The sequence below is a fragment of the Ranitomeya variabilis genome, chromosome 5 (assembly GCF_051348905.1).
Source record: "Ranitomeya variabilis isolate aRanVar5 chromosome 5, aRanVar5.hap1, whole genome shotgun sequence".
NCBI classification, from domain to species: Eukaryota; Metazoa; Chordata; class Amphibia; order Anura; family Dendrobatidae; genus Ranitomeya; species Ranitomeya variabilis.
The window spans coordinates 272,488,374-272,512,256 of record NC_135236.1 but is presented as its reverse complement, the minus strand read 5'-3'; the positions used below and the strand labels follow the sequence as shown (position 1 = coordinate 272,512,256).

Sequence of the window (23,883 nt, the reverse complement as noted above, 5' to 3'; positions counted from 1 at the left end):
CTAAAACCGCACCAACGCAGGTTCACAATGCTATTAACGTGCAGATTAATGCCATGTCTGCAGGTTAATAGAATTGTTTCACATAACAGATTCCATTTATAGAGAACCTTTCACCAGTTTGAGCATGTTAAACTGGCCACATCACGGAATTGTGGCTGCAAAGCTGAGTAAAACATATTTTTTTATTTTTTCATTTCTCCTCTCCATTGTGGAGATATTGGCTTGTAAAGCTTAGGTTATAATTCATATTATTGTTCCATTGGGTGTTACCAGAGATTTGTCTTTGCAAAGTGTGCATCTTCCCCTGCATGAGATTGACCAATCATAAGGAGGTAGTGTCATGCAGGTGAGAAAGGAACATGACCTCCTCTCCTCTGATCTCTGCAAGTCCTGTGTAGATTGAGATAGAGCACAGCTGAGTTATTTATCATTACAAACACTTCCAGACCTAATCTCACTGGAGTCAGTGTGAAGGAAGTGTGAAAGCTGACAGCACTGAGATGAGATATGCAAAGCTTTGTAATAATACATAGCTCAGCTCTGCTGTATTTCTATGTAGGGGATCAGCCTCTGTCACAAGCTGAATTAGACTGTTTAGGTACCTTCACACGAAACGACATCGCTAGCGATCCGTGACGTTGCAGCGTCCTGGCTAGCGATATCGTTTCGTTTGACACGCAGCAGCGATCAGGATCCTGCTGTGATGTCGCTGGTCGCTGAATAAAGTCCAGAACTTTATTTGGTCGTCCGATCGCTGTGTATCGTTGTGTTTGAAAGCAAAAGCAACGATACCAGCGATGTTTTACACTGGTAACCAGGGTAAACATCGGGTTACTAAGCGCAGGGCCGCGCTTAGTAACCCGATGTTTACCCTGGTTACCAGCGTAAAAGTAAAAAAAACAAACAGCACATACTTACATGCGTCCCCCAGCGTCTGCTTCCTGACACTTACTGAGCGCCGGCCCTAAAGTGAAAGTGAAAGCACAGCGGTGACGTCACCGCTCTGCTGTTAGGGCCGGAGCTCAGTCAGTGTCAGGAAGCGGACGCTGGGGGACGCATGTAAGTATGTGCGGTTTGTTTTTTTTACTTTTACGCTGGTAACCAGGGTAAACATCGGGTTACTAAGCGCGGTCCTGCGCTTAGCAACCCGATGTTTACCCTGGTTACCCGGGGACCTCGGCATCGTTGGTCGCTGGAGAGCGGTCTGTGTGACAGCTCTCCAGCGATCAAACAGCGACGCTGCAGCGATCGGCATCGTTGTCGCTATCGCTGCAGCATCGCTTCGTGTGAAGGTACCTTTCCTCCACTCTGATTTGTATGCACTTTGCATTGTGTTGGTTTGAGCAAGCAGGAAGTGACAGTTTAGGAAGTGTTGAGACAGGCTCGAGCCTGAGTGAGGGAGACAGGACAATAAGTGTGTCCTGACACTGAGAGACTGGCAAATGAACTAACGGCTTCAAAGGAAAAGATAGTCCCAGATTACCGCAGGATCGATCACCAGTACCGTGTCAGAAGGAAAGAGTCGCATCACACAGCCAAGATGGTTCTCCCCAAGCACCTGTTACCTGACAGAGAAAACAACACTGTGGTAACAGTAATCCCTCAGCATTGAAAATTGGGAATGAGACTTGCCTAGACCCGGAAGAAGACGGATCTGTTAACCTGAAGGAAGATCTCAACACAACAAACTCGGTTCTTCTACATTGGGACCAAGCAGAAGTTTCTCCTAAGTGCTATAGAACTGTGAGTGTGACATTGCTGTTCAATTGTGTTAGGGTTAACTTGAGCGCGACCCTATTATCGGAAGCCAGATTGGAAGTTAGAAAAGAGTAGTTTGTAGAAATTGTTTATTCTGTTTGTATTGAACTATGCATTGCCATAGCTGGAGTACAGCTTGTGTGAAACAATCCAGCTGTGTCTCCTGGTATCTATTTTTGCTATTTTCATTACAAGATCTGATAGTCTTATTTTCTGGCATATAATCCTCTGTATTTTAATAAAGCTGGTGTTTTGTTTCTACCTCCTCGTCTACTGTACCTTATTTGAGTTCTGCCCAGTAGTGTCATTCAGTCACCACTACATCTTGACAGGAGCTGCAGAATTTGATGAGGAGAGTAGGGCTTGTTCTTTTCTCCCCTGCATGATGTTGCCTGCTTATGATTGGTCAACTTCACGCAGGGATAGACGTACATGCCCCCAAATACAAATCTATGGTAACGTCCAGTTGAACTATAACCTAAACTTTATAAGCTAATATATCCACAATGGAGAGTAGAAATTAAAAATGAAAACAGTTTTACTCAGTTCTGCAGTCACAATTTCATAATCAATTAACAATTACTGACATTGCGGATATTCATATATAGATTCTATCAACAATAGATCTACTACTGATAGTGAGGGCTGCTCCCAAACATACATTAATCCTACATAGAAAAATGGAGCCACTATGCTCTCAATAAATGTGGTGAGACAAATGTGTCAAAAAATTTATACAAATTGTATTAATAACTCACTCACATATATACAATAATAAAGTCAATAAATATATGGACAAAGAAAAGACAAGGGGAGAACTCATAGTACAGAGGCGTCCACCTTAAATACCCTCCCAATATTAATTGGGACATAATTTAATGGTTGTGCTGCTTCCAAGCAAATCAGTAACAATTGTGCATATGCTGCTGACATCCCCACATATAAAGTGCCAATGCTAGTGCAGAATGCAAATAATGCAAAGAAGCTTACCTTTACAAAAGATGAACCGGAAGACAGGAGGTAATGACCCGGTGATCAGGGATGCATGTACCAATAGCCCCTATTGTCTCACCACATTTATTGAGAGCATAGTTGCTCCATTTTTCTTTGCAGGAGTAACACAATTTCATAATGTGGTATTGTGCCACCGATGTACGTAGATGAGATGTGTCTAAGGGATGAGAGCACAGATCTCTGTACAAGCAATGGCAGATGTTACTTGCTAACCTCTCCTCCAATTCTTGACCACCTGCATGTTGTTAATCTGGAAAGTATGATGCAGTGATGAATTTTAACATGTTTTATTCACAGTATTTTGAAGAAATGAGGTAAGATGTCAGGAAAGATGAAGGGATGAAGATGAGGTAGAATATGGAGGGTGGAGGATAGAGATATATTTTCCACAAAGGTTCCGAAATAAACCAGGAGCACACTCACTCTCTTCTAGCACCACACATGGAGTTGAAGGGAGTCTTCCAGAATATAATGACTGTTCAAACAAGGAACTTGGTGCATGCTTGGCATGGCTGAGCAAGTCAGTGCAAATTCCCATCTACATGTTTCGCATCTACTGGATCTGCTCTCCTCTGGCTCCTGTAAAACCAAATCTGTCAATCAAGAAAGAAAGGAAGGCAGAGATAAATGAAAAAAGAGTAAGTGGAAGGCGCACTGAACTGCTTGTCCACACCAATGTTACAATGAGCACCTACAATCAGCACCACTACTGGTTAAGTAATGTCAAAGAACACACATGGAGAGATTTACAAGGCTAAATTCTCTGTAATTCAAGCCAAATTTGTATAAAATGTGTCATATATATTTATTATGTGCTTAGATACTTTTGTCTAACTAGACAGTTTAGATAAATGTGTAGACAAGGGTGTATGGTTTAGAAAAAGGGGGCATGGCCATGCTTTTGGCACCAAGCATTGTTGTGAACTAAGTCAACCAAGTTGTTGTCAAAAGGTAACTCTGCAAGATGCGCCAAATCTGTCTTCTAGTGTAAGCAATCTAGGGTTACTATGTTTTTTACTTGCACATATTTTTTCAGGGTTGCTCATTGCATGCTACTTAGTCTATGCATGCCGTGTCAGAGCTGCAGATGCTATCCGTTTTTTGCGTCTACGCCGCCCTGGATCTATACAGACAGGATCGCAAGTTTCTGTTGTTTGTGATTTTGCCCTTTTTCTATGTTCACAATGGACGGTTTTTCCCAAAGCACCTCCTGGTTATATTGCTTTTACCTTGCCTCAATATCTGGTCTGCCAACGACACCTTCTTCATGGACAGGAAGCTCGGAGTTTGCGCCATCTTCCAAAGCCTGTAGTACTTATATGTCGTAGATTGGCCCAGCTGGCAGGTGGAAGGCGAGCAAGAGGACCATGGGTAGAATTGGAAAGAGAGACTGCAAATAGACTTTTACATCAGGTCATCATTAAAGCAGCAAGTGACCGTCAGTGTATGAAGTCTCACTCACCAATTTATGAAAGTGAAGACGCTGAACAGGAAAGAAAAGTTAAAAAGAGACAAGGTCTCCTGCAAAGTCAGGTCAGCTGTGACACAGGAATCCTGCAACTCCTGCTAACAAGTGACACATCAGTAAGTAATAAGACCGTAGCCTTACGTATATGGCAAGGACTTATGTATGGAGCCTGCACAGCAGTATCCAGAGATCCTCTGGTTCCATAGTATAGAGCGGTAGACACTCCGCATGCTGCTGTAGGCTGCCTCCTTATTACTCATTCCTTAGAAGCAATGCTACTTAATAAGAGTACCTCTATAATCCCCATAACAAGTAGGAGAGCTTATAAAGCACAATATGGCCTAATAGTCTTCTATAAGTGCCATGCTATGGCAAAGTACAACTTGAAGGTTGTCATCATGTTTTAGTGCATAAGATATAATTCATTCATTCTTTACTCAGGTGGATACTGTCAACAATGGGCTGTGTGAACTTGATCTTGTTAAAATGTCAGGATCTGAAACATCAAAGCTAAACGTTCCTGGAATGATACCGCACATATCTAATTATACACTGGAAAATAACGGGGCAAAGGTAAGTTATAAAAGAAAAGAATGTCCAGCTTCACCGAATCCGTAAAAAAGAGTTTTCTTTATTCACATACTATTGAGCATAGAGGATACAGACTTCAGCACAAGCCATATGGGTAAGAATCTCAACGCGTTTCTGGAGACTAAGCTCCCTTAATCATGACAGGTAAGTTATGCCCATTATGTGGGTAAATCACTTTTGAGAGTTCTCAGAAAAACATATCATTAAATGTCCTTCTAAATAATGATATGAAGGTAGGGAGTTATGTTGTCACTAGGTGAAGATGGAAAGAAAGTAACGATGAGTGTGTAGTATACACTCACCTCAATGCATGACTCTGGCACTGAACACTTCCGTTCTGTTCTTCGAGCAGGTTAGGATCATGGATACTGGGCATACAACGCACCACTGCACCATTGCAAAGCAGTTCTTCACTTCTAAATAATTAAACTTGCATGTGCTCATAAATGTCTCTGATCTCTTTGGCCAGCTTCATACATTTACATTTCAACAGAGATTTCTGGGGAGAACAAGAGCCTCCTGACTCAAAGTCAACATGCTAATACATGTCTATGAGTTTGTTGAGTTTGGGACAGAAGACTCAGAGCGCCTCTGGAAATCAGGACCTTGAAACTCCGATATGTGAAGCTGGCATAAGTCTATACACTTGACCATTATTTATAGCAACAGTAATTAGTGGTACAAAAGTAAAAGTGCTTTGATAAAGTTACAAGTTCAGAGCATTGTGAGCCACAATGGACACCACTGGCCCTTGTAGACCGTGAACTGTTGCATTCTCAATCCCATGTTTCCACTTTTTAGAAAGTGTTGTTTAGTCCAGTCCTTCTCAAGCTGTAATGAAAGGTAGACATGGCACTTCTGCTGGGTGGTGCAAAAGTAGGATCCAATCCCATCAATAAATATGTGGAAACTTGGCACTCAGATGTGATCAAGAGAGATAAAATTTTATTTCTGTTATTTTCCAGACAATAAAGGGACTTTTTGGTCTGTACCTTGACCAGCTCAGCCTTGCACTGCCTAAGCAGTTATTCCATAATCCAGCGGAATGATGAAGGTTGAGTTGTAGACTGAAACGTTTCTTTATTGTCTCTATTTTTCACATCCGAGTGCCAAGTTTTCATTTACTTCTCAAGCTGGTCTAACCACTGATTATCTCCATAGTTATTGGTGAGGCATGAATGGGGAGGCAGTCTACATAGATGTGATCATATGCTGTACAACCCTTTCTATGACTGCAGGTTTAGCAACATAATTGACTAATTTTGTGCATTTTTGTAATGTTATTCTATTTTCAGGGGGGCAAAAATTGAAGGATTGAATTGAAGGATGCTTTACTTTTTACTTTTTAAGACCATACTAAAATATAAAACATCCTTCAATCCAATCCACTACTTATGGTTAGGTCAGATATAGTCTTGGTCTGTCTGGTGAGAGCCCAGTAGAAAATGTTTCAGAAGTCCTGGTGTTTGAACCTGTTTTTCAGTGATATTTTTAGCTCTTTATGGTAAATTATCTTAAGCCTTGTATTACTGCATTATTGGTGCACTATTTGGTAAGCCATAAGGGTTGGAACCAGTAGAATTTAACACAAAGTGCAGCAATCAACTTGAGTCAGGGCCTGGGCTGACATACATAATTTGCATTCATTTCAATATGAAACATTCAGAAAAAAAAAAGATATAAAACTTTAGATTTTAACAAAGCAACTGAGGCACATTTTTGCTAGGAAATTTGCACACATTGAATAAAAACACTTTATTAGGCTATGTGCACACGTAGTCATTTTGCTGAGTATTCTGAGCAAAAACTGAGTGGAAATTCAAAGTTTTTGAGGAGTTTTGATATTTGGAACATGACATGGAGACTGTCCACTCATTTTCTGCTCTGAAAACTCAGCAAAATAACTCCATTTGTACAAAACATTTATAGTATGTTCACATGGAGTTCTTAGGCTATGTGCACACTTTGCGGGGTCCTCTGCGGGTTCTCCCGCAGCGGATTTGATAAATCTGCAGGGCAAAACCGCTGCGGTTATCCCTGCAGATTTATCGCGGTTTGTTTTGCGGTTTCCGCTGCGGTTTTACTCCTATACTATTGATGCTGCATATGCAGCAATATGCAGCATCAATAGTAATCTTAAAAATAATAAAAAATGGTTATACTCACCCTCTGACGTCCCGATCTCCTCGGCGCTGCACGCGGCGGTCCGGTTCCAAAGATGCTGTGCGAGAAGGACCTTCATGATGTCACGGTCATGTGACCGCGATGTCACGGTCATGTGACCGCGACGTCACGGTCATGTGACCGCGACGTCACCGCAGGTCCTGCTCGCACAGCAAACCTGAGACCGGACGGCCACGTGCAGCGCTGAGAGGTGAGTATATCATTATTTTTTATTTTTTATTCTTTTTTTTTTACACTAATATGGTTCCCAGGGCCCCGGGTACCATCTGCACATGATCCGCTTACTTCCCGCATCGTGGGCACAGCCCCATGCGGGAAGTTAGCGGATCAATGCATTCCTATGTGTGCAGAATCGCAGCGATTCTGCACAAAGAAGTGACATGCTGCGGAATGTAAACCGCTGCGTTTCTGCGTGGTTTTTCCCGCAGCATGTGCACAGCGGATTGCAGTTTGCATAGGGTTTACATGTAAATGTAAACGCTATGGAAACTGCTGCGGACCCGCAGCATCAAAATCGCCGCGGATCCGCAGTAAAACCCGCAGAGTGTGAACATGGCCTTAATGTTGTTTTTTTGTAGCGGGTCCACTTAAAAACGCTTGAAAGGCTATTTGTATTTATTTCTATTGTAAAACAACTTTTGTTGTTCTGTTCACAGGTACACGGATGCAACGGCACAGAGAATGAGGAGACAGTGGTACTTAACTAACAATTATTTATTTGATTAAGACCATTACATAGGTGCTTAGTGCCTACGGCACAATATCAAATGTAAGAAATTAACCCCTTACTGACATCGGACGGGATAGTACGTCCGATGTCAGCTCCCCTGCTTTGATGCAGGGCTCCGCGGTGAGCCCGCATCAAAGCCGGGACATGTCAGCTGTCTTGAACAGCTGACATGTGCCCACAATAGCGGCGGGTGAAATCGCGATTCACCCGCCGCTATTAACTAGTTAAATGCCGCTGTCAAACGCAGACAGCGGCATTTAACCACCGCATCCGGCCGGGCGGCCGGAAATGACGGCATCGCCGACCCCCGTCACATGATCTGAGGTCGGCGATGCTTCTCCATTGAGACTTCTATGGTTACTGATCGCCGGTAGCTGTGAGCGCCAACTAAGCAACTATTGTCGTAACATCTTAGTCTTAATTCCTCGACCTAGGGTGTGTCACTGTCACTAACAGGCCAATTGCCGTCACCACTACTCAAGCGATATGAAGCGCCATACAGGCCCCAACAATCTACGTTACTCCCTGTTAGGCCGCAAGTCTCGTATTGATGGATAACTCAGCACACCCAACAAGCTGGCTGCCTCTGTTTCCTGAAGCATGACAGCGATTCTTTTCCCTCATTTTGTAGCATTTATTTGCATCTGGGTTGTGGCTCATACCACTGTCCCTCTCTAGCAGTCCAATCGCCTCCCCCAGTTCTGGCTCTGCCCACATGACTCGGATCTCCCAACTCTGGTCTCTCGTCTCCAGGTCTGGTTTTATGGGTTTTCAATTGGGTATGGTCTCTCAAATCTTCACTCCAGTCTGGTCTCTTGGGTCTTTACTCGGGTCTGGTCTCTCGTAATGGTGGCTATAACTCTGCTGCTCACACAACCGTCCTGCTACAGGTCCTGGCACTGACTCCTCCCCTTCTCAGCTTTCCCTGGCCTTTTATAATTAGAGCTGTCACCTGACCTGGCATCTCCTTGAATCTTGTCCCTCTGGAGTTGTATACTTCAGTCTTCAGTTCCTACCAATGTAGTTCTGCTTTCTCCTTTGTTTATTTTATCTTTAGTCAACAGATGGTGAATTGATGTTCACTTGCAGATACTCGATTTAGGCATTACTGTGTGTATTCTCACTCATTCATCCCCTTACTGTTCATATGTTCAGTCTTTTGAGGGTCTTTTCACTTCAGGACTTGAAAAACACCTGGTAGGAAAAAAGAAATTGCATCTCACTTCTTTGGAGCAGCTCTTGATGGAATCGATTCCAAACTAAGCACAGACCAATCGAAAGACTGCAAAAGAAAAAAATGATTCAGTAAAGAAAACTCTTCCAAAATGCTCCTGTTCAGTAAATGCTTCAGGAAATAAAAAACTTCTCCATAAACTCCTCAAAGAAGGAGTGTTTCCTGGAGCAATTTCAACTTGAAAACTCATTACTATTGACTGCCTCAAGAAATCTCCTTGAATTACCAAAGGGTTCTTACACACATAGCTATGGTTGTGAGAGGTGAACGACACACTAGGAAATGACTTTTATAAAAATGTATGGTACGTTTAAACCCTTCACAACCTTGGCTGGTACTTACCGACATTAGACGTACACAACTGCCGCTTCATGTCAGCTGATTCTGCTGATTCTGACAGCAGACATCCGTCACTCAGTGCACCGCTCCCATCACTTTAACCCCATAAATAGAGTTTAAGTCCTCTTTTTCTCTGAAGAGGCAATTTGCATATTATATTTACCAGAGGAGCATTGCATGGCGAATAAGCCTCCTTACCTTGACAAGCCAGAGCTGGTATGTCACTCTCCATAAGGAGAAACGTTACCCCCTAGACCCCAGTCCAGAGCCTCTCATCTAGCCAAATTAGTTCTCATGCTTCACACTGACGAGGGCCAACATCCCGAAACACCGTGTCTGCGAATTGAGATACTGATTTGGCTTTTATCCTAAGTCATATTGCACGACTCGTTAAAGGGTTGATTGTGACTTGTAGGATCGCTATTTCCAACAGGTGGCGCTATAGAGTTTAAGTCCTCTTTTTCTCTGAAGAGGCAATTTGCACAATAAAAATGGTATCACTGAAAATGTCATCTTCTCCTGCAAAAAACAATCTGCCACTCAGCTCCACCAGCGGAAAAATAAATAAGTTATACCGGGCTCTCAAAAAGAAGCAATGCAAAAATAATTATTTTTTCTATAAAATAGTTTTTATTGCTGATTTTTGTTTATTCTGCCTCCCAAAATTCTGATTAGAAAGCAATCAAAAAATGCTATTTGGCCAAAAATTGTATCAATAAAAACATCAACTTGTCCCGCAAAAAAACAAGCCATCACATGACTCTGTCTGCAGAAATATGCAAAAATAAAAAGTAACTCTGCTGCTTGATTATAGTGAATGGATCCCTCAGGGGTTTCATCTGAATCACGTCACTTAGAAATTTAGATGGAAACCCCAAAGGAAGTGCTCAGTGTACAGTGCCGGATAAATGTGATCCCAAACATTATGTAAAATATTCCCAATAAAAACTTCAACTCAATCCACAAAAATAGCAAGTCATCACTTGGGTCCGTCACTTGTCAATGGAAATATAGGGGGATTCCACATGACTGGTAGTACAAAGACTCTGGAAAAGCGCTATGGCTTCTCACATTCCATAAGATATCCAGCAAATTCTGCGCTCCCAAATCCAAATGCCCTTCTCCCTTCTGAGCCCCTGTGTTCCTAAACCATTTTTTGGCAAATTTGGCAATTCTGTAGTAATGAGAGACCGCCTAATTTACAGTTGCGTGTCTCCAGAAGAAGGAGTGGGGCATAACGTATTGGTCACTACAACATGCTGGTCACTACAACGTACTGGGCACTATAATGGCAGTTTGCATTTTACTCAGTAACATCCATTGCTTCTTGTTACTGGAAAGCACCCAAGGAGTCCAAATTGTCACTATACCTGTAGATACATTCCCAAAGAGGTGTAATTTCCAAAATGGGGTCACTTGAAAGGGGGATTCTGCTCTTCTAACACTTAGGGGCTCTGTATATGGAGTCCGCAAACTATTCTAGGAAAATCTGGGCTCCAAGAGGCAAATAGCGCACCGTACCACCGTAGTTCTCATGCTTCACACTGACGAGGGCCAACATCCCGAAACACCGTGTCTGTGAATTGAGATACTGATTTGGCTTTTATCCTAAGTCATATTGCACGACTCGTTAAAGGGTTGATTGTGACTTGTAGGATCGCTACTTCCAACAGGTGGCGCTATAGAATTTAAGTCCTCTTTTTCTCTGAAGAGGCAATTTGCGCAATAAAAATGGTATCACTGAAAATGTCATCTTCTCCTGCAAAAAACAATCTGCCACTCAGCTCCACCAGCGGAAAAATAAATAAGTTATACCGGGCTCTCAAAAAGAAGTAATGCAAAAATAATTATTTTTTCTATAAAATAGTTTTTATTGCTGATTTTTGTTTATTCTGCCTCCCAAAATTCTGATTAGAAAGCAATCAAAAAATGCTATTTGGCCAAAAATTGTATCAATAAAAACATCAACTTGTCCCGCAAAAAAACAAGCCATCACATGACTCTGTCTGCAGAAATATGCAAAAATAAAAAGTAACTCTGCTGCCTGATTATAGTGAATGGATCCCTCAGGGGTTTCATCTGAGTCACGTCACTTAGAAATTTAGATGGAAACCCCAAAGGAAGTGCTCAGTGTACAGTGCCGGATAAATGTGATCCCAAACATTATGTAAAATATTCCCAATAAAAACTTCAACTCAATCCACAAAAATAGCAAGTCATCACTTGGGTCCGTCACTTGTCAATGGAAATATAGGGGGATTCCACATGACTGGTAGTACAAAGACTCTGGAAAAGCGCTATGGCTTCTCACATTCCATAAGATATCCAGCAAATTCTGCGCTCCCAAATCCAAATGCCCTTCTCCCTTCTGAGCCCCTGTGTTCCTAAACCATTTTTTGGCAAATTTGGCAATTCTGTAGTAATGAGAGACCGCCTAATTTACAGTTGCGTGTCTCCAGAAGAAGGAGTGGGGCATAACGGATTGGTCACTACAACATACTGGTCACTACAACGTACTGGGCACTACAATGGCAGTTTGCATTTTACTCAGTAACATCCATTGCTTCTTGTTACTGGAAAGCACCCAAGGAGTCCAAATTGTCACTATACCTGTAGATACATTCCCAAAGAGGTATAATTTCCAAAATGGGGTCACTTGAAAGGGGGATTCTGCTCTTCTAACACTTAGGGGCTCTGTATATGGAGTCCGCAAACTATTCTAGGAAAATCTGGGCTCCAAGAGGCAAATAGCGCACCGTACCTCCCAACTCTCGCCGTATGGTTAACCAGTACTTTATAGCCACATATGTGGTATTGCATATTTAGCAGAATTTATGGGCCAAATTTTGGTGCCATTTTTACCCATTTCTCATTGTGAAAATGTAAAATCTGGGGCTAAAACCAAATTTTTGTGGTAAATATAATTATTTTTTCTTCACTGCCTAATGGTATAAAATTCTGTGACACATCTGTGTTGTCAATATGATCACTGCAACTCTAGATTGATTCATCAAGAGGTGTAGTTTGTAAAATGAGGTAACTTATGAGGAGTTTTGCTGTTCCGTCACCTCAGAGACTCTCCCGGTGGATCGTGGCACCTGCAAACCATAACAATAATATCTGCACAATAATATGACGCTCCTTCCCTTGGGATCATTGCACCCCTAAATGAATTAATTGTGGAATGTGGTTTGTAGAATTAGATCATATATGAGGGGGTTCTCCTGCTCTGGCACTTCAGGGGCTCTTCCTATGTGACATGGCATCCTCAAATTATTCCAACAAAATCTGAACTTCAATATGGCACTTCTTCCCTTCTGAGCTTTGCACTGTACCTCAAAAGTAGTTTTCGTCCACATATGGGGTATCTGCGTACTTAGCAGAAATTGTATACCAAACTTTGGGGTCCATTTTCTTCTGTTAGTCTTATGAAAATAAAAAAATTGGGGTTAAAACAACATTTTTGTGGGAAATACTTTTTTTTTTCACAGATCAGCGTTGTAAAATTCTGTGAAACACCTGGGCATTCAAGGTGCTTACCACACATCTACAGAAATTCTTTGAGGGGTCTAGTTTCCAAAATGGGGTCACTTGTGGGGGTTTTCTGCTGTTAAGGCACACCAAGGGCTCTACAGAAACAACATGACACCTGCACACAATTCCATCAAAGTCTGCATTCCAAAGCATCACTCCATCCTTTCTGAGTCCTGCTGTGCGCCCAAATGGTAGTTTTCCCCCACATATGGGGCATTGGCATGCTCAGAAAAAATTGAGCAACAAATGGTGTGGTGCAATTTATCCTGTTACCCTTCTGAAAATAAAAAATGGGACTAAAATAACTTTTTGTGGGAAAAATTTGATTTTTTATTTTCACAGTTCAAGATTTTAAACTGCTGTGAAGCACCTGGAGATTCAAGGTGCCTACCACACATCTAGATACATTCCTTGAGGGGTCTAGTCTGCACAGTGGGGTCACCTGTGGGGGGTTTCACTGTTTCGGCACATCAGGGCTCTTGAAATGGAACATGCAGTCCACTAATGATTCCAGCAAATTTGTGTTCAGAAAGTCAAATGGCGCTCCTTCCCTTCTGAGCCTTGCTGTGCGCAAAAACATTACTTTTCCTCTACATATGGGGTATCGGCGGGCTCAGGAGAAAAGGCACATCAAATTTTTGTGTCCATTTCTCCTGTTTCCCTTGTAAAAATAAAGAAATTTGGGTCCAAAGTAAAAAAAAAGCTTCTTCCACATTTAATTAATGACTGTGATGCACTTAAAATTCTTGAATGTGGTTTTGTCACCTTGAGGGGTGCAGTTTTAAAATGGTGTCACTTTTAGATATTTTCTGTCATATAAACCCCTTAAAATCTCTTCAAATGTGATGTGGTCCCTACAAAATGGTGTGGTAAATTTTGTTGGAAAAGTGTGAAATCGCTGGTCATCTTTTAACCCTTCTAACTTCCTAACAAAAAAATGTTGTTTTAAAAATTGTGCTGTCGTAAAGTAAACGTGATGAAAAATGTTATTTGTTAACTGTTTTGTGTGACAAAACTGTCTGATTTAAAGGCAAACAAATTGAAAGTTTGATTTTTTATGTCATGAAAAAAACATTTTTAGAATGAGTGGGATCCGTCAAAGCGTTCCAGAGTTATTACCTCATGAAGTGACACTGGTCAGAATTGTAAAATTTGGCCTGGTCGTGAATTGTGGAGCAAAGGGGTAAAAAAACGTGATCTCCATTTTCATTGCTATAACAGACAGGACATTCTACATGTTTGAAAATCTTGACCATATTTTGCTGATGCGATTGATAAAAATCCCCTTCACCCTAATACTTTGTCTTCCACTTGGAGCAAGCTAGGTCTTCATACAGTACATACTGGCTGCTCTCAAGTGCTGCAACTCGGCTCCTATTAAAGAGATTGGGAACTGATCTGCAGTACCTGCTAGCGGCCACTACACAGTGTAAAGAGTTGTACTTTTCTAGCTCCATGCAATGTATAATTTTGGCTGCTGGTGGCGCTGTAAACAGCTAATGGTATTTCATGCAGAGGCACACTTTGTTTTAAAATAAAGGGGGTGCAGAGTCCCGGGAGATACGTATACCACTATGTCGCTGTTCAATTGTATATGATCTAACATCCAAATACTTTGTGGAATGCCACAGAGTAGACTTATACCCCTTTTGGATATGTGCTTGTGTATACCACTTAAATAACATACTGAAAATATAATTTTCAGATTTATTTAAATTTGTGGATTAAGATATTTTTCAGTTTATTTTGCAAACACAAATAACATGTATTACCCGTAGTAACTAACTTTATGCATATATTTTACCCCCTCTGATCTAATATTGATGACCTAAATAATGTACAATCCATTTCAGTTTGTTACTGTAGCTTATGGTATTGATGAAAGGTAGATTTTAATAAACATACCTTTCTTTGGTCACTATGTGACTCCTTTGGTCTGTAATTCTTATCATGAGCAGATCAGAAATAATCCATTGATTCTACATTATTTTCTGGATTCCTTTGTCAATCTGCAGGCCAATCTTTATGGGTATACATTAAAATCATAGGGAAATTTCCCACAACTAATTCCTGCTAATTCTTCAGCCGACATGCTCATTCCTAATATATTCTTTACAAAAATTGGAGCTTTCTGTGAATTGTACTCACTAAGCTGATTTTTAGTATTTGTAATTTATGCGTTAGTGACTGGCTGTTTCTGGCTGTTAACAGAGAGACAGTGTTGCAGAGCCATGTCATCCTATTACTCCACACCATATCTTGTGCATTGCAGAAGCCATGGCTGAACTGGAAGTCCCCGAGTTAACAATAAAGCAGAGAGTGGACTATCTGCAGGTGATAATGCTCATTTACTTATATCTTTAAATGTGTTCTCAGCTCATCTGGGTCCAAGAGATTTCAATCCTAAACAGGATAAGAAAAATATAAATTTTCTAAATCAGACATCCCCTTTAAAGAGGTTGCCAAGCCAATTGCAAATTTTTGGAAAGCACTGCAGCTTTCTGAATCCTAACAGTGTGAATAATGCACACTATTAGGATCCGGCTCCACTTGTGATTTGCATATTTGCAGTCAAGTGCCAACTAGCTTCTCTTCTTGCTTCTCTTCTTACTTCCATTAAGGCTCTATTTAGAGAGGGAGATGAGAAACTAGTTGGCACAGTGATGTGACGGCTACTCGAACTGACAAGTACAGTCAAATCTTATTCGTGTGCATGTTACACACTGTTAGGATTTGGCAAGCTACACTGCGCTGGATAACCCCTTTAAGAGTCCTTACAGTATTGATATTTCACATACTGTATACACTGTACCATATTTCTTTTATAGTTTACTAATATTTACACTTTATTATGATTACAGTAATGTTAATTTTCATTGGATTTGCCATGGGTTAGAGTGTGTTGATATTATTTTACCACTTTATGGTAAGCTATGTAAACCACTGTATTGCTGTTTATGTTGAAACCTTCTCTTCATTTTTAGAAATACATCAGACCTACAGGTGCTTCTCACAAAATTAGAATATCATTAAAAAGTTAACTTATTTCAGTTCTTCAATACAAAAAGTGAAACCAATGTATTATATAGAGTCACTGCAAACAGAGTGATCTATTGCAAGTGTTTATTTCTATTAATGTTTATGGCCTACAGCCAATGAAAACCCAAAAGTCATTATCTCCTAAGGCTTTCTAAGCATTTAAAATGGTCCCTTAGTATGTTTCAGTTGGCTCCACAATCATGGGGAAGACTGTTGACTCGATAGATGTTCAGAAGGCAGTCATTGACACACTCCACAAGGAGGGTAAGCCACAAAAGGTCATTGCTAAAGAAGCTGGCTGTTCACAGAGTGCTGTATCCAAGCATATTAAGTGAAAGTTGAGTGGAAGGAAAAAGTGTGGTAGAAAAAGGTGCACAGGCAACCAGGATAACCGCAGCCTTGAAAAGATTAAGAAAAGGCCATTCAAAAATTTGGGAGAGATTCACAAGCAGTGGACTGTTGCTGGAGTCATTGCTTCAAGAGCCACCACACACAGATGTATCTAGGATATGGGTTACAAGTGTCACATTCTTTGTGTCAAGCCACTCATGACCAATGGACAACACCAGAAGCGTCTTACCTGGGCCAAGGAGAAAAAGAACTGGACTGTTGCTCAGTGGTCCAAGGTGTTGTTTTCAGATTAGCATAAATTTTGCATTTCATCTTGAAATCAAGTTCCCAGAGTCTGGAGGAAGAGTGGATAGGCACATAATCCAAGCTGCTTGAGGTCTAGTGTAAAGTTTCCACAACCAGTGATGGTTTGGGGAGCCATGTCATATGCTGGTGTAGGTCAACTGTGTTTTATCAAGACCAAACTCAGCGCAGCCATCTACCTGGAAATTTTAGAGCACTTCATGCTTCCCTCTGCCGACAAGCTTTTTGGAGATGGAAATTTCACTCTCCAGCAGGACTTGACATCTTCCACTCTGCCAAAAGTACCAATACCTGTTTTAAAAACAACAGTATCACTGTGCTTGATTGGCCAGCAAACTGCCTGACCTTAACCCCATAGGAAATCTATGGGGTATTTCAAGAGGAAGATGAGAGACACCAGGCCCAACAATGCAGACAAGCTGAAGGCTGCTATCTAAGCACCCTGGTCTTCCATAACACCTCAGCAGTGCTACAGGCTGATCACCTCCATGCCACGCCGCATTGATGCAGTAATTGATGTAAAAGGAGCCCCGACCAAGTATTGAGTACATTTACTGAATATACATTTCAGTAGGCCAACATTTTGGATTGAAAAATCATTTTACAAGCTGGTGTTATGAAGTATTCTAATTTACTGAGATAATGACTTTTGGATTTTCATTGGCTATAAGCCATAATCATCAACATTAACAGAAATAAACACGTTAAATAGATCACTCAGTTTGTAATGACTCTATATAATATATGAGTTTCACTTTTTGCATTCAAGAACTGAAATTAACTTTTTGATGATATTCAAATTTTATGAGAAGCACCTGTATACCTCTGACGGACATATACATGATGCTTACCACCAAAAGCATACTGAAAATATACTTTTCACATATAGTGAGCTTATTTAAAGCTGTGGACTAAGATGTTTCCCAATTTTATGGCAAACGAACACCATAACCATGGTGTGAACACTTGAAGAACACAAATAACATGTATTACCCATATGTACTGGACTTTTTTTTTGTATTCTTATTAAACATTTACTGTAGAATATTGTGAATGAAGAGGGAGCTTGGGCTGAAGTGTCCACAGAGAGTGATCCCAAAATCCTTAGTACCCTGCTATGGGATTGGCTACAGCAATTATCGGTGAGTCACTTTTTTATGTTGTGGCTATTGAGACTTTTTTCAGCACCGGATAATAATGGCAGTGTCCACAATTCAGAGATTGATTTAGACTTTGGGCTGATTTTTTTCCGAGTAAGGCTGGTTTCACACTTGCGTTTTGATCTGCAGCATTTAAAAAAAAACGCATGTGGTGAAAAAACGCATGTAAACGCATGCAAACGCTGCGTTTTTAAGACGCATGCGTTTTTGCGCCCAAAAAAAACGCGCCAAAACGCGGCGTTTTCCCGCGTTTACATGCGTTTTTGAAACGCATGCTGAGAAGTGTGTGACAGCTGCCAATCATCAAAATCAACTAGAAAACACACTATTAATAGAATTAGCTAGGGTTAGGGTTAGGGTTAGGATCCCTAGGGTTAGGGTTAGGGGTAGCTTTTTATTAGAATGTCCTGGTCACCAGGTCACTGATAAGCCACCCCCCACCATCAAGGTGATAAAGGGATCCAAACCCTAACCCTACTCCTACCCCTAACCCTAACCCTAACCCTTGGGATCCTTACCCTAACCCTAACCCTACCCCTAACCCTACCCCTAACCCTAACCATAACCCTTGGGATCCTAACCCTAACCCTGCCCCTAACCCTACCCCTAAACCTAACCCTACCCCTAACCCTAACCCTAACCATAACCCTTGGGATCCTAATCCTAACCCTAACCCTACCCTTAACCCTACCCCTAACCCTAACCCTAACCATAACCCTTGGGATCCTAACCCTAACCCTACCCCTAACCCTAACCCTGCCCCTAACCCTAACCCTAACCATAACCCTAGGGATCCTAACCCTAACTGTAACCCTAACCCTAACCCTAGGGATCCTAACCCTAACCCTAAGGGTTAGGATCCTAACCCTAAAGGTTAGGGTTAGGATCCCTAGGGTTAGGGTTAGGGTTAGGGCTAGGATCCCTAGGGTTACTAGGGATCCTAACCTTAGGGTTAGGGTTAGGTTTAGGGTTAGGATCCCTAGTAACCCTAGGGTTAGGGTTAGGGTTAGGGTTTTCTTGTTTTTTCTTGTGGTTAGGGTTAGGGTGTTCTTGTTTTTTCTTGTGTTTTCTTGTGCTTTTCGGTAAAAACGCATGCGTTTTTAACGCAAGCAAACGCATGTGCTTAAAAACGCATGCGTTTACATAGACAGCAATGCATTTTTTTGCCGCGAAAAAACGCATGCGTTTTTTTTCGGCAAAAAAACGCCGCTAGAAATTACTACATGTTGCATTTCTGCAAATGAACGCACGCGTCAAAAAATGCATGCGTTGCCGAAAACGCGTCAAAACGCACGCTAAAAAAGCATGCGTTTTTTAATGTTAAGTATAGGAAAAAAAACGCATGCGTTTTTTAGCGCTAAAACGCTGCAGATCAAAACGCAAGTGTGAAACCAACCTTAGGAGGTAGAAGAGTAATATGACTGAAACCTGATTGCCATAATCTAGACAGTTGGGTTTATTTATCCATGCTAATTCTTAGACAGTGCAATGTTAGGTGATGTAAGCTTAGTCGATTGATTGATTGATTGATTTGATTTGTAGCAGAAATTGTAAAAAAATTTTTTTGCATTTTTGGTGCACAGTGTTGCATATTACACACCTTTCCAACAAACACCACATTTCAGTGAGACCACGCCTCTCATCAGACAAGGTGCAGAAAGTGTCAAAAGCACATAATAAGCTATAAGACATATTATTATTATCATTATTATTACTATTTAGAGCACCATTGATTCCCTGTTGTTGTACATTGAGAAGGGGTTACACAAAAAATGCAAATATGAGTTACAGTGAACAAACTAACAATGACAGACAGGTACAGAGGGGCGAGAACCCTGCCCTTGTGGGCTTACAGTCTACCAGATAATGGACAAAGAGACAAGTTGAGGGGGTTGCGGCAGTTTCGGTGGTGGTCAGGAGGCACCCTGGTTATTGCAGGCTCAAAGATTGCTTGAAGAGGTGCGTTTTCAACTTGTGTCTTAATTTTCCAAGACTGGCAGATAATGGGACACGTTGAGGCACCGAACACATCTATGGAGCAAGACATAAAAGACAGTTTTTTTATTATCATATTAATAAATATGCCCAACTTTGTCCAAGTAGTGGCAAGATTGCTGCTAATATGGTGCAAAATTACACTTTTGAAAGTATAAATAATTTAAAAAGTTCAATTTGCAAAATTGACCAAATAATGCAAATCTTAAATTGTAAAAAATAATAGTTTAGTATACACTTTGTGTATATTGTTAAGTTTGATGTACATGACAATTCATGTATCCTGGTCTATTTCAGTGGTTCTGTTTTTGTTTTTGTAGGAACCTGTTCTGAGTCGGAATGATGTAAATGTGTTTTGTGATGGGGATTGGAGACAAAATCTGAAGAAACTGAGTAGGGTAAGATCATATTTATGTTAAAAAGATGGTTAATGCTGGTGGGTTATGATGAAAAGAGCCACTTTTTGCTTATCTGTCTGTTGTTACAGTTAGGCTGCCATCACACTAGCAGTATTTGGTCAGTATTTTACATCAGTATTTGTAAGCCAAAACCAGGAGTGGGTGATAAATGCAGAAGTGGTGCATATGTTTCTATTATACTTTTTCTCTAATTGCTCCACTCCTGGTTTTGGCTTACAAATACTGATGTAAAATACTGACCAAATACTGCTAGTGTGACGGCAGCCTCAGTGGGATGTGAAAAGATGCAGATACTACAGACAACCCCCAAAGGGTTTTGTGCATGGGTTCTATTCTAATTTAAAGGGAATCTGTCAGCAGGTTTTTACTATTTAATCTGAGGGAGAATGAGGTATGGGCTGAGACACTGATTTCAGTGATGTGTCACTTATTAGTCTATGTGCTTTGTTTCAATACAATGGGTGTTTTATCAACAGGAGATTATCACTGCCTGGACTAGGTATCAGCGTGCATTATAGTCCAGCTCCACCCCCACCACTGATTGGCATTGTATTGTCGATAAACAATGTACACAGAAAACTGCCAATCAGGGGCGGTGGTTAGGTTTGTTTTTTGAGCTATACTACATGCTACCCAGTAAAGTAAGTGATTCATCGCTAGATTCGGGGTCTCTTTTTCTTCATTATGCTGCTATCAGATGAGGTAACAAAAATCTGCTGAAGATATTAATGGCCATCATGTGATTATATATGTACCACCAGGGTGCAGCCTGTGACTACCCACAGTTATTTCCTCCATTGTCCTATGAGGCACTTCCAGCAGAAATCTCCCCACCAGTGATCAGTAATCAGTGTCACTCAAGCTGTTGTAAAACTACAACTCTCAGCATTCCCTGATAATCACACACTGCCAGGCATCTGTCAGGATAAGCTGAGTGTAGTAATTTCATAACAGCTGAAGTGCCCGAGAATGCTGCTCTATGCAACAGGAATCGGTGATGGAGGATTCAGTCCAGCTGACGCAAAATTAGATCAGATGTGCTGCATTCTGTTGTTACAAATCCAGTCCTGCCTCTCGAAATTCCGGAAATTTAGGGTGAGGTCCAGAAGCCTCACTACTAGTCCCACAAGATATATAACAATCCTGAGAAACACAATAAACACCCTGATTCTAGCCGATATTCTCTTATTCTTGTTTTTTCAAGTTACTGAAATTAATAAATATATTTATTTATTAATTTACTTTTTACCTGATTGTATTTTACAGTGTCAGGGAGAGACTCTTTGCTGTCTTCTGCAGTGTGTTAGCAAACTTTCTTCACTACCAGTTGTTCTGGAAGATCTGGTTTTATTAAGACTTCTCAAAGCTCTAACACAAGTAAGTTTAACAGTAAGCACAAGAACATTCCTTAGTTCGGTATTTTCCCTTTTAAGGTGAACCGGTCATGTGAAAAAACAATATTAACATGCAGATATGGAGTTAATCCCAGGTTAATAGCATTCCGCAACTGCCCAGGGCCTGGTCTGACAGACCCGCTGCCAGGAGGAAATGAATTGTATTCCTCCCTGCAGCCTCTGGCTTTCAGTCATACAGGTGGTGCGGCACAGCTTCAGTCACCTCTCAGTGCGTAGCGAGTGTTGGCTGTAAGCATGCCCCGGCACTGACTGATAGCCAGTTCTGATTTTTCTTTACTGATTCACCCTGCATTTTGTTAATTGATAAAAATAATCTAATTCATTTATATTTTTCAATCTAATCTTACTCTTTGCAGCATTTTTCCGTGCCTGCCTGTAATTGTAGCACATTACAGTATAATATGTAAAGTCTTTTTTGTGAATATTGTATATTATGTAGCTTTCTTTTCATTTACAGCAACCACCAGTTACCCCCAATTTGTCCGCTACTGTTTTGTGTCAACTGCACTCAATTGTAAGCGAGATAAGAGCTCATGGTGTCACTTCCCGATTACAGCGAAGAGTTGCAGAACCAACACAATGGAGGCAACTAAGTGCAGAGATACAAGAGGAAAAGATCAGTTAATGGATGCTTGGAAGGCTACATGTACTTTGGAAGGTAACTGAATGTTGGTAACATTCATAAAGACACTTCTGCTTCAAATTGAAGTTAATGCAGCAATTGGTTGTGTTTTGGCTTTTCTAACCTCCAGCGGTTTCGTTATCTCCTCTGGCAGCCATGGCAGCCAATCATCCACCTCACTGGACTAATGTACATGTGTTGACATGAATGGAGCATGTGTAAGATTTCAGTACCTAGCGCAATGACGTACAGTATAGAAACAATTTCTTTGGGTGGTTTTCTTCGAACAGTTAATAAATATTGGCCAGCGCTGTAATTGGGTGACATTTTTTATAACAGCCAAAGCACCTGCCTAATGAATTTTATAGGAAAAATAAAAATATAGAGGTGCTCTACTACGGTAATAAGTTTGAGCGAAAAGTTGTCCATAAATCAACAGTGCTCCATCAGCAGTATTGAGTGACTAGATTCAACCCGAAAAACACCAAGTTCTGAGGGCACCACTAAATCCAGCTTCATCCTGCTCCATGCTCATTTGTAAATCCGGTCTTTTGAGTCAGTCTGAAAGCTATACTGCAAGACATTGGGATTGGCTGAGCACATAGCAGCTAAAGAAAAAAGTCAGTTCCACTGCAAAGGAGACTGCAAAGGGGGTCCAGCCTATTTTTACTCTCATTTGATAGCTTGAGGAAGGTGAGTTTCAATGCTCCTTTCATTTAGTGTCAGTGCTGTGTGGCGGCCATTGTTGCAGTGGTTTTGTGCTTGTGGGGCGGTGCTGTCAGGAGTAGTGGTGAGCGATACCTTCCGATATGCAAAGGTATCGGTATCAGATTGGATCGGCCGATACCGGCAAAATATCGGATCTCGCCGATACCGATACCCGATACCAATGCATATCAATGGGACACAAAATATCGGAATGGTTCCCAGGGTCTGAAGGAGAGAAAACTCTCCTTCAGGCCCTGGGATCCATATTCATGTATAAAATAAAGAATAAAAATAAAAAAATATTGATATACTCACCCCTCCGACGGCCCCGGCTCTCACCGGTCCAAGCGTCTGCCTCCGTTCCTAAGAATGCAGAGTGAAGGACCTTCGATGACGTCGTGGCTTGTGATTGGTCGCGTGACCGCTCATGTGACCGCTCACGCAACCAATCACAAGCCGCGACGTCATCGAAGGTCCTTCACTCCCTGCATTCTTAGGAACGGAGGCACCGCTAAGAGCCAGGGTCCGCCGGAGGGGTGAGTATATCAATATTTTTTATTTTTATTATTTATTTTTTACATGAATATGGATCCCAGGGCCTGAAGGAGAGTCTCCTCTCCTCCAGACCCTGGGAACCATACACACCGCACACTTCCGATTCCGATTTCCCATATCGCAAAAATATCGGAACTCGGTATCGGAATTCCGATACAGCAAATATCGGCCGATACCCGATATTTGCAGTATCGGAATGCTCAACACTAGTCAGGAGTCTTTGGAACTTAGTCTTTGGAACTAAGTCTGGCATCATGGGGCCTGTGAGGCACCAGGCCGCCCGCCCAGCTGGTGCATTGTCGCTGCGATAGTGGTTAGTGCACAACAACGCTCCTATAAGGTGACAGACGTTAGGTCCCACTTAGAGGTTCGCTGTAACGTGGCAGTGGGTTTCATACAGTCTGATTACAATCTTAAAGGGAACCTGTCACCCCATTTTTTCAATATGAGGTAAAAATAGTGTT

General features: G+C 41.4%; 1 protein-coding gene across 1 annotated transcript; it reads left to right on the top strand.

Annotated features, from left to right (window-relative positions):
* Positions 1–1,540: 1,540 nt before the first annotated feature.
* Positions 1,541–22,471, top strand: LOC143774977 (uncharacterized). The gene is made up of 11 exons (XM_077262792.1): positions 1,541–1,588; positions 3,070–3,086; positions 3,206–3,410; positions 4,048–4,356; positions 4,682–4,813; positions 7,672–7,710; positions 15,064–15,186; positions 17,589–17,687; positions 20,021–20,098; positions 21,386–21,496; positions 21,992–22,471. Exons 1-11 carry the CDS (start codon positions 1,541–1,543, stop codon positions 22,157–22,159), a joined length of 1,329 nt encoding a protein of 442 aa, XP_077118907.1. The 3' UTR covers positions 22,160–22,471.
* The last annotated feature ends 1,412 nt before the right edge of the window (positions 22,472–23,883 follow it).